The 11797-nt window shown below is 39.1% G+C and overlaps 1 protein-coding gene across 2 annotated transcripts; it reads left to right on the plus strand.

The window, feature by feature from the left end:
- The first annotated feature begins 2504 nt into the window (after nucleotides 1-2504).
- On the plus strand, nucleotides 2505-10402 carry LOC103718033 (ARM repeat superfamily protein). Of its 2 annotated transcripts, XM_039117561.3 has the most exons (8): nucleotides 2505-2647; nucleotides 2736-3216; nucleotides 3319-3405; nucleotides 4301-4491; nucleotides 6925-7120; nucleotides 9384-9448; nucleotides 9902-10003; nucleotides 10102-10402. In XM_039117561.3, the coding sequence occupies exons 1-8, from the start codon at nucleotides 2586-2588 to the stop codon at nucleotides 10211-10213; spliced, it is 1296 nt and encodes a 431-aa protein (XP_038973489.3). In that variant the 5' UTR covers nucleotides 2505-2585; the 3' UTR covers nucleotides 10214-10402. The 2 variants fall into 2 exon arrangements, with proteins under 2 accessions (XP_038973489.3, XP_038973491.2); XM_039117563.3 differs by lacking the exons at nucleotides 9384-9448; nucleotides 9902-10003; nucleotides 10102-10402 and adding an exon at nucleotides 8020-8234.
- Nucleotides 10403-11797: the final 1395 nt, after the last annotated feature.

The following is an 11797-nucleotide window of genomic DNA, read 5'->3' on the forward strand; positions in this document are numbered from 1 at the left end:
TAATCATCCAACATTGTGTCATAATTGCCTTAAGATTTGATGAAGCGGTCTGCGATCATGCTATAGTAGCATGAGGACTTGGTGTAACCATTTAGGACTATTATGATAATTTTTACCTCTAGACGTGATAGAAAGAGTGTGTTTATAGCTAAAATCGGATTGGAAACGAATTGGATACTAGTATATCTATATCGATGTTTGTTTTATTTGACGAATATAGATATAGATACGGATGTTAGTTAGTTGCAAAAAATCATATCTATATTTATTTCAAACTAATATGGCCATAAATCGGATATTGAAAGTATAGATATAAATATAGATATAAATGGGATAATTAAACTTTATGATCATAGAATCAAAGATATACTAAGTGGATGATAAATCAAGTTGATAGCATGTGAATATGATCATTTATTTTTAAAAAAAGTTTAGGAGTGATGTATAAAATTAAATAGTGTTACAAATAGAATCGAATATTCAGATATAGATCAGATAGTTGTATCTATATCCATATCTTTTTTTTTTTTGATAGATGTGGATATGGCTATTAATCGGATGCTCAAATTTCTATCTATATCCAGATAAATTTGAATACAAAAATAGATCCGAACGAACTTTGATCCTTAAGAGCAGTCTCGTATAAAGTAGGGAGCTGCTGCCTGAGATGGGAGGGTTCAGGTCGGTTTGAGATGGATGCCGAGCCGAATGGTTATTTGGTTGAGCTGCGAGACTTCATCCAGAATGTCGGATGATGCGTGACCTCAGAAATTGGTTGTTTCTGATTTGCTTATCTCAGCTCTTAGATAGGTTGAGATAGACCTGATTGGATTATTTAGAGTGTCACATCAGCTTTGAGTTAGACAAATCAAGTCGTGCCATGTCACCAAGCTCATTTTCCAATATCAAAATAAGAAATTAGTTAATATGGGAGCTTGGGACACGAAAAAAACAACATTAGAAGAAAACTCTTTTACCAATAATCGGTAGTTCAACTTGTTGGTATCCGCTTATCTACCCAAAAGATCTATGTTCAAACTTGGGATGATATTTTCAAAGACAAAAATTTACAATAATTTCTTCCCCAACTTCAACCGGGATTCTTATTGGCACTAATCATGGATGCATGAAAAGATGGATGGATATTTTGTTAGCAAACATATTGTCATTCAAAACAAGCACCAAGTATCGACTAAAGCTGGCCATGGAGAAGGCCGACACAACTAACACCAAGCAAACAAACAGGTCATGTGGAAATACAGCAATTGGAAACGTGGATCATTGTGATAAATTTTTATTATTCTTGGATCCTTGCTACAGTTGGATACCTTCGCTCAAATCACATTGCAGAACTTGAAGCTTGGAACCTTTAGTTGATGGTTTGCTTGCGTTCCACAGTGTTCCACAAAACCATAATTAACGTCGATAATAATAATTTCAATTTATCATTAATAATCTACACGGAATGCTGTAGGGGGCGTTTGGTAACTCCAATAGGATCATCACGATGATCTAAGATCCTCGGTGATTTGCATGCTGGGATGATTTGATCCCCAGTGATTTAAAATTAATGTATTTAGTAGGCCATAGTCCAGTAATAAAAAATCTTTGAGTATCCATAAGTAACTTGTTTGGTATGGTACGAGGATCCAAGATCACCGACCACATAATACCACAAATACTCCTAATGTATCTTAGATGGAATTTTTTTATGTGTTTTTAATTCTCATGAATCAAAAATTTAAGTCAATATGCTAATTCCTATAATAACTCCATAATTTTATCACATATTCTACTTTTAGTAGCCCTTATCATATATTTATTAATCATATAAAATATATAATAATAAAATATTAATATATTTATCAATATATTAATTATTAATACATTCTATAAAAATATATTTATTACTTCTATAAATTATTAATCTTATAAAAATATGTTATTTTTCATTATAGAATTAATATTTTATTTATACTTATAATAGATTTTTTAATACTAATAATTATTTTGATTAGAAAAATAAGGTAAATAAGAGTAATATATTAAATATTTTCATTATATAAATATAAAATATAATAATATATTATAATAAAATATATTTAATTATATATATATAAATATATAATATTGATATAATATATTGATGGTATATTGATTTTTCAATTTTTCTATTAATTTGAGAGATATTTTTGTCTTTAACCCAGGATCATTGTTTTTGGGTGATTTTGGATTTCCGACCTCAAAGATGGGTATTCTATTACCGAGTTGGATAGTGATTTGAAAAGTGGAGATGATTTAGGATCACCGCGATATAAAATTACTATACTACAATTAAATGCGGAATGCGGTGATCTCGACATCTTTATCTACGTCATTTGTGATTCTGAGACAATCACCCATGCCAAATGTCTCCGTGGTGTTTAGCCGACCGAAACCGCACGCTCGCCTGGATGAGCCGACAGGCGACTCGGCTGGTCGAACAGTGGGACCATCCATAAAGTCGGTTTTGCGGATATTTTTATCGTTTAAACCCTCGCCGAAGCCCGAAGGCCGCGAGAGGTGGCGTAGAAGCTGACAGCGCCATGGCCGGACCACGAAATGTAGAACCCAAGTGCTACTCCCTCTCCCACGACCAGCTCATTCGGTAACTCCTCTTTCCTCCCTTCCTCTCTCCATCTCTCTCCTCTTCTCCTTTTTTCCAGGCTCTCTCACTCCATCGCTCCATGGACCAGGCTCTCCCAACCAATCCGAGAAACCCTATCGAGAACTCCATACACCCCGCCCGAGGGTGCCACCGTCTCCATCAAATCCCTCCTCGAATCCCTTCTCCCCCAAGAAATCCCGCCCTCGGATCGCATCGCTGGAGACGAGGACTCGAAGGAGAGATTTCGCAAGGAAATCAGGGATTTCTGTCTCTGCTGTGCCGCCCTGGCGTCCGCCGAGGGGGAGGATTCCCCCAATGTGTATTGGATCACGAAAGACCTGATCTTGGCGGCGAAATCGGCGTTTCACGAGCTGTCGAAAGCTGTTTCCTTGGGATCGGAGCGTGAGTTGTTCGTGGAGTTGATGCCGGAGGTGTTACCGGAGGTGAAGGGGGTCATCAGGGGGAGCTCCATCGATACGGAGGAGGAGGAGATCGTGCCGGCCTCGGCGCAGGTGCCGGTGGCTCATGCCATTGTTGCGGCGCTTCAGTTTAGGTGGCTCGTGTCCCAGGTTTGTTGGGTTGATGGAGGTTTTTATGTGGATCATTTGTTGATTCTAGGGTATTAAAGTATTGCTTCTTTTGATGGGAATTTTATTGTCGAAAAATTATAGGTTAGTTACCCTAATCTGGGGAAGTTATGCTCGTTGGTCATTCCATGTGCTTTGACGGCTCTGGATCACTGGTCGCCCGAAGTGAAGGTACTGAATTTACCATCTCTATTTTGTTTTTCTACTCTTTATGATAATTTATTTACATCTTTTCAAGAATGTAGGTTCCGCCCAAAAAAGGGAAAAATGAAAAGAGAAAAAATGCATTGAACTGTGTATCAGCGTGCCTTGCCTGTTTTGCCTTGCTGATTGGTACCTATGTTGGACATGACTAGGTTGTCAACAAGAGTAATCTATGTAAGAAATGTGTATGTAGTGGTATTTTGGGGCTAGTTGTGGTGTATTATTGTTTCTTGGAATCATGTCACTTTCTGGAATCAAGGAAGAATTTCACTAGTTGCTTCTTAATGTGCCATACACAATCTTTAGAAACAAGATATTGGGGCAATATGGTAATCAGAGGAATGAATGGATGTTTTTTTAGCGGACATTTGTTTGAGGACTTCTTTCTTGAGCAGTGTCTTGATTTAGTCATGAAATTCCTAAGCTATATATTTTGCTGCATTTTGATATTAGATTTTTAATACTTCTGTTTTTGGCATATGGGTGATTTGCTTTCTTTTCTTTGCTTATTTGCTGCGGTGCATCCCCTTCTATCTGAGTGTAAGTGTAGTCACATCCATGTTAGCGATGTTATCCTTCCATGGGAATGGCCGCTGGGTACCTAGTGCAAACACCCTTTTAGCGTATTCTTGTACTGAAACATGGTGGACTTGTAAATATAGTTGGTGCTAATAACATAATTTCTTGACATCATATGGTCAAATATGTCAGGTCTGTAAGGCAATATACTTGTGCAATGTTACTGGTATAAAAATACCATTTGCTGCCACATTTTTAGTCCTTTTATTGAGCAACCATTTGCTTTGTGGGCATAATTCATAATAAAATTAAGGGGAATGACCCTGATTTTCTTTTTATTCAGGAGCAGGGAATGCTTAGCTTTATACATATAGGAAACAATATGAATGCAGCTGAGTTAAGTTGGTATGAAGAGGCGATTCTTGATGCATGTTGCCGAAATATTCCTGCAAGTGATGAGTTATGGCATCGAGTAGTTGAGGTGTCTGTGCTTTTGTTGACCTGTACTCAGCGGATGAATCCTCGTAGCTTTTGGTATGATCTATCTTTGGTCCAGTGTTTGATTCACTTTTTTCCTCTTCATGTTTTCTTTATATTTTTTTCTTTTATCAGAACAGTGATTGAAGTACAAGCACTTGCATAAATAGGATATTAGGGGGCATGAATTTGGCAATGATGCATGAATTTAATACATTGATATAGTAATGATGTATGCTTCGGCAAAATAAACTTGTCATAAAGTGTTCCATTATATGTTATGAGAAAATTACAAACCAAAAGTTGCACAACCTCCCACCTTATTTCTTGTGCATGTTGCTATTTGTGCATATCTTTGGTGCAAACAAGAATTATAATGGTAACAAAGCAAAGAACCAAAAGATAGTTAGAATCAATCAATTTTTTGTTACAAAACCACTAATCTATGAATTAATTATACAACTATGAGGATATGGAATGTCTAATTTTTTGGTCAGAATTTTGACCATGGTCAGCGGATCCAACCTTAACTGCCTGGTTCGGGACGTCCCGAGCTATACCAGTGGCGGATCGAGATGGTTCCGGCAAATAAACCGAGACACCGTCGCCCGAAGGGGAGAAGGAGAAGGAAAAAGAGGAAGAGAGAGAGAGAGAGAGAGAGCGGGGGAGGGAGAGGAAGGAAGAGAGGCCTATCGGGGCCGGCCGACGGAGGCCAGGGAGACTCCACGCAGAGGAGGCGGAGGCTGGAGAGATGCGGAGGCAGAATTTTGCTCCGGTCCCGATTTCGTTTGCAGTTTTTTTTATTTAAAAAAATTAAGAAAAGTCGGCAATGGGTTTGCCGACTTCAACTTAAAATTCACAAAAATAAAGGGGCCCCCTCCAGGCCCCTATCTGAATGAAACAGGAGACCGGAGGTGGAGCCCTACTTCCGCGTCTCTCCGGCCTTTGCCTCCTCTGTACGGAGGCTCCTCGACTTCCATCGACCGGCCCCGATCGGCCTCTCTCTTTCTTTCTCTCCCTCTCCCTCCCTCTCCCGTTCTCCCTCTTTTTTCTCTCTCTTATTCTCCCTCTCCCTCGCCTCTACTGTGTTGGTACTGAGCCGGTATAGCACGACGCGGGGCCGTACCGACCCGTGCCGCCGAGCAATCGGTACGGGGTCTGGTACTGGCACAGTCGATGTTGATTTCGACAGTAATGTTTATGTTAGATTCTCCGGTCGAAATATGGGAAAACCCCATGAAATTTTCGATGGAAGTTTAAATCTCAGTTATGTTACTAATGTAAATGTAGATTTTTGTTTTGTTAACTTTTATAATGGTTAATCTACTTTTAAATCAGCTAACTCTTGAATTTCTTTTTCCCTTTTTTTTTTTTGTAAATTCAATCTTGAAACCATATGAATATGCTGGATTGGACCCCTCATTTATGCTTAACTTACAATAACCTGTCCCATCTATAAGCATCTGGCTTTAAGTATGAATAAATCCATCAATCTCAACCCTTTTACTTGATGTTAAGTTCCCAACAAGATTTTTTAGACAAACAATCTCCTGCTGCTACACCTAGAAGGTAAGTCAACAGAAGGTGAGACCTACCTTCCTGGTTATTCTGTTTAGGCTAATGAAATGTGGCAGCAGCCTTCGGAAATGTCCTTAAGCCTGGATTTGCAGGGAAGGCTGAGACCAAGCAAATAGAAGTGTATAACTCTTGCTAGTAATTTTCGAGGATTCAAGAATCTAGGGAAACGTTTGGTGTGATGAATGTTGTCAATTTTCCATCTTTCACTTTGCCTGTAATGGCTTATGGTTAGTTGAAGGACTCAAATCATTGCATTCTATTTCTTGCATATGCATGATTTAGCCTAGTTGAGGGGACCTTCATACATTTTTCCGCATATTGTCTAGTGGCATCGTGCCAGTACAAAATTGCTGCAGGTAATCACTGTTTCCCCATTAATTCTGTACTCAATAAGATTGAGAGTGTACAGTTATAAGGAAGTATTCCAAATGGAAATCAAAAGAGGAGCTTTTTTCTTTTGTGGCCAAAGTCATGATAATGGAAGCAATCCAAAGAACTAGATATAACCCATTATGCATGTTGAAGACTTGTTTTTTCGCTTACATAGTCATAATGAGTTATATCATGTTCTTTGGATTTTATCATGTGAATGAAGTATCCATTATCCTGTGTTCCAATGCTTTTTGTTTGATCACTGTATGTTAATGTGAATTGAAGGATCCATTATTTTGTGTTTCACCACTTTCACTTCATACCCATATGTTACTGAAATATCCATTATCTTGTTTTCCAGCACTTGCGTTGCACTTGGTTTCAAATGTTTATATATGCAATTTATGGACTTTGAGTCATTTGGTCTTCGAGTATTCTGATTGGTGTTGTTTATGGAACTGTGGACGATTCTTTTCTTGTCATTGCCGTAATTGAAGTGCATTCTTTATTATGTATACCACTCATTGGCTTTTTTATTAGGTTTGAGCGGATGCTAAGTGAGATGCTAGCTCACTTGGAGCGCCAGCCATTCAATAAAGAACGTCGTATTGCATGGCTCACACTTATTGAACCGGTTTTTGATGCCATGGGCCTTTTTATATTGGCACACTTCCGGCGTATTTTTGCTCTCTTCTTTCAATGGATGCATGCTGATGATGACAAAACTGTTATTCTGGTAAGAAAAAGTAAATCTTTTCTTAGTGTTATTTCTTTATTATTGTTAGTCCTATAATTTGAGGTAAGGGCTTGATAGTTATAGTTATGGCTTTGCTACCCTGGTGATATCAGTATGTATATCTTACTTAATCAGACTTGACTAATTAATTGATATACAAATAGCTGTATGTGCTGGTCTGCTGGACTATATTAATCAACACTGTTATGAGCACTCAATTCATTTCTGTTATCTCAAGAATGATCCATCTAGAGAGATTTGTCATAGAGAGATTTATATTACTCAAGTATCATGATAATTCACACAGCAAGCAAGAAAACTACCACAGAAATAAGATGGTATGCTAATTTACGAGACTGCGTAATGCGGTGTATCTATGTATGTGTGTGAGTGTGCATGTGATAATTTTTCTGACTAGATCCTTTAGCTCCGAAATGCATTCCTAGTAAGTAGCACAACCAAGTTTTCATATATTTCGTTGGTTTGTCTGTCTTGTAGATTAACCCCTTTTCTTCTCCCTTTTTTCTTCCTTTCTGAATTCATACTGCTGCGAACATATACACATATTTTCACATGTAATAGGTTGCTAGACAGAACTTAATATAAACTTAACTGAACAAAGTGAGTCCCAGTTGATTTTTCTGACTTGGATTCTTCATTTCTGAAATGTGTTCCTAATAAGTAGCACCATTGCAAGGGCTTTACATGCTTCATTGGTATGTCTATTATTTTTTTTTTCTCTTTTTCTGCCTTTATGAATTCATACTTATATCATAGTGCTGGGAACATATACATATATTTTCACATGCAATAGGTTGCTAGACAGAACTTTATTTAAAGCTCGCTAAAAAAAGTGAGTCAAACCTTGATTCAGAATTTCTCTTTGCATATTGTACCAGTTTGCTTTATTTCTAAGTCATACTTTTCCGATGCTCTGCATGCGTACGAAGGGTGAGGTAATTGTTGTATGACTCTTCCTTTTTAGTGGAAAACATTACTAGATATTCCATTCACTGTGCAAGAAGAATTACCACATCCTTGTTAATAGTTGGTACCATATATTTCCTTCATGACACTTTGCTCTCACACATCTGTTTTCTTTATTAGAAACCAGCCAGACTTCAGCAAAACAATTTTTGGTCCATGTTTTGAAACCCATGCTTAATTTTTCAAGTAATGCTACTTGGAAATTTCTAATGCTCAGATCATTTTAGAATATGAATCATTTAATTGTAGTAACACTGGTGCATGGTCCCTGCTGCACTATGGCTCTGCTGATGTCATGACGTGCTTCAAAATACTAATCATCGGCTTCTTCAAATATATGTATGAATGTAGTATGTTTGTATGCATTTATGTAGGACTGGACGATGTCCAATCTTTCTCTCAAAGTGTATGTATATGTCTATTTGTTTGTATTTACATGTATATGGTGGTTTTTGTGAGTGGTGGACGCATAAATACATAATTAAGATATGCTCAATTTATTTACAGATAAAAACATATTAGAAACTTGATGTTTGTGGATTATAAAGAACAACAAAGTACTAATCTGCTGTTTGGCATATATTATATCAATAAATTGGTCTGTCTAATAAAAATGACACGGTGTATACTTTGTTTCGCCAAAATGTATGCATGCATTTATGTTCATAACTCACATGGATGCTCTCAGATAAGCATATAGAGGTGCCATGCGTTAAAACAATTTTCTTTTATCTATACCAGTAAAGTGGCATTATATACTTTGTTACGCCATAATGTATGCATGCATTTATGTTCATAAACTCACATGGATGCTCTCAAATAAGCATATAGAGGTACCATGCACTAAAACAACTTTCTTTTATCTATACTAGTAAAGTGGCATAGGCTTTGCATGCGAGCATTTTGGGGCAAACAGAAAACCATTAAGCATTAGGCAGCTGGACCTGGAGTATGATCATACCATAACTGACATGCCTTGTCCAATTGTTTGGGGTTATAAGTTGTTGTTATCATTTGGCTTTTATTATGTACTGTGTTCTTGTTATCATTTGCCTTTTATTACGTACTGTGTTCTTGTTATCATTTGCCTTTTATTATGTACTGTTAGTTCCCAAGCAATGGTGCAGTGCTAGACAGGTACTTGCTCCTCTATTTTCCAATTTTTGCGGCACAAGGATATAAATTGATCAGTACTTGTTGGTGTTTGTAAACAATATGGAGTTTAGTGGTGGATTTGGATGGTTGAATATTTTGAACCAATCCCATCAGTTTGCAGGTTCTTGAACGGCTACATACAATTATTAAATTAACATGGATCAGGAAATCACCATATATTGAAAGGTATGCTTAACTGTTCATGTTGATATGATTTTGTCTTGTACAACTCTATTCAGATGAAAATTGAGATTGCTTAAAAATTCAGCCGGTGTCCATCTAATTGTATATAATCATTCCTTTTGTTCTCCCAAAGTTTATTCTGCTTATTAGGTTTATCACAAGTTTAGAAGCACATATAAATGTATCTAATATTATCTATCATGGAAGAAGCGAATGGTATATAATTACGTTTGGATGAATTTACTTGGTGTTAATTGTCTCTATCTGTATCAGTTCCTTTTTGGCAGCCCATCCTTCCCATCAGGAAACAAGATGGAAATCTTGAACTCTTGATTGAATCTTGGGTGAAAATATTTTGTATTTTAATCTCGTTTGTAATTTAGATAGTCTGCTAATTATTTAGTTGCGGATTCTGTTGAATAGAAGCTCCTGCTGACTTGTTATTCTTCTGCTCAGATTGGTAGATGAGCTTGTTCTTTTGTACAAAGAATCTGCAGTAAGAAAGAGCCGTGAAGTTATCCGCAATCACATTTTACAATTACTGTTGTTGATTCAGAAGTAAGAAAAAAATGCCCTATTTATTAATTGTTTCATTTTTCTTCTTTCATAATCCCCCCCCCCCCCTTTCATCTAATTCATCTTTGTTCGTCATGTAGATGCCAAGAGTTGCAGTGTGAAAGAGCTTGGAGCAAGCACAAGAATGATCCTGACATAGAGGCATTGACATCTTCCTTTATTAATGAATCTAGTGTGATAGTGCAGTCATGAGGAATAATTAGCTGAAGTTGCATAACTAATGCTAACGTTATAATTAAAGTTTATATCCATTAGGAAGGGCCTTGGTACTGTGGAAGCTTGTATGCATGACTCTGATGACCTTTGGGTAGAAGCTGTGCTGGTGATTTAACCACCAGTGTAATAAATCATCCTAAGGCTTAGGCTGTCTTGTGAACTTCATATCAATATCGTCTATAATTAATCCATCTTCATGGGGGGAGCCTTCGCTAGGAGCTGTACCCCATAATCGTCCACTTTTTTTTTTTTTTTGGTAAAAAACGGCTACTCATATCATATAGATCGGACGTGAGTACAGCCCTCCAAATCACGGAAAAGTAAAAAATACAACTGTGAAGGGACGTCTGCATCAGACGTCCACAAAAAGACACCTGAGTGCCGAGCGACAAAGGAGGCGACCCAGTCTGCTGCCCGGTTCGCCTCCCTAAACACATGTGCTGCATGGAAGTCAACCATCGTCTGAGCCATCCTACGGGACTCTCGGATGAGGGGATGGCCATCCCCAAACCGATCCACACCCCGAATCAAATCAATCACCACCGCTGAATCACCCTCGAGGTACACCCGCTCGGCCCCGGATATCTGCCTCACATAGGAAATACCCTCCCAAGCTGCCTGCAACTCTGCACCCACCACTGTAAATTCAGGCGTGCGCCGTCCACCTGCTGCGATCAGCCTACCACGATGGTCCCTGATGACAAATCCAACCCCTCCATACAAACCATCTGCCGACCTGCTACCATCAAAATTCACCTTGAGATAGCCAGGGAGTGGGGGTGCCCAAGAAACAAAGGCAAACCATGGCGCTGAAACAGCGTGATGAGCACCTCAGATGTCCCTGACCTGCCCAGAGGTGACTACCGAAGTCGCCCCAATAACCTCCCTCGCAAGCGCCATCGCCCGATCTACCACCATCCTCGGAGGCGCCCTCCTGCCCTCAAATATACCGGTATTCCTGTCCAACCATATATGGTAGGACAGGTATGCCACAAAAATCCCTACCTCAAGAGATCTGGGGCGCCGCATGGAATCTCTCAGCAGATGGATCAGATCCTGCGCCAGCACCACCGAGGCCGGTAACAGTACCGATGAACTCCATATGTCTCGGGCCCTAGGGCACTGCAGCAGAACATGCTCCATAGTCTCCTCGATATCTGCACAAACCTCACAATACTGAGAAATCCTCATACCACGCCGCACTAACACACTCCTAGTCGGAAGGCAGCCCCGCGCCACCTTCCATATGAATAGTGCCACACGCGGGTGAACCCGCATCCTCCATATCCACCGCCCCTCTATCTGTCGCACTGGCTCCCTACTGAACACTGCATGAAGATCCCTAGCTCGCACCCGAGATCGTCCCGTCGGTATCCATACTAACCTATCCGCCTCCCCCCTAGGGGTCGCTCGGGCTAGGACCAACTCTGCCAACTGCTCCCCAAAGACATCCCGAACCAACTCCTCTCTCCAACACCCTCCCTCAGCATCCAATAAGTCACTGACTCTCCACCCTGCTAATCTCGTCGAGTCCACCATGGTCGGCATACTGCATAGCGG

The sequence above is a fragment of the Phoenix dactylifera genome, chromosome 2 (genome assembly GCF_051530095.1).
Source record: "Phoenix dactylifera cultivar Ajwa chromosome 2, Ajwa_hap1_PhDact_Kaust_v1.1, whole genome shotgun sequence".
Lineage (NCBI taxonomy): Eukaryota > Viridiplantae > Streptophyta > Magnoliopsida > Arecales > Arecaceae > Phoenix > Phoenix dactylifera.

Excerpts from the sequence above, each read along its gene's own strand:
- LOC103718033 (XM_039117561.3), top strand. The coding sequence starts at position 2,586 with ATGGCCGGACCACGAAATGTAGAACCCAAGTGCTACTCCCTCTCCCAC. Across the intron at positions 3,217-3,318 it reads TTAGGTGGCTCGTGTCCCAG|GTTAGTTACCCTAATCTGGG; the intron begins GTTTGTTGGGTT and ends GAAAAATTATAG. Across the intron at positions 4,492-6,924 it reads ATGAATCCTCGTAGCTTTTG|GTTTGAGCGGATGCTAAGTG; the intron begins GTATGATCTATC and ends CTTTTTTATTAG.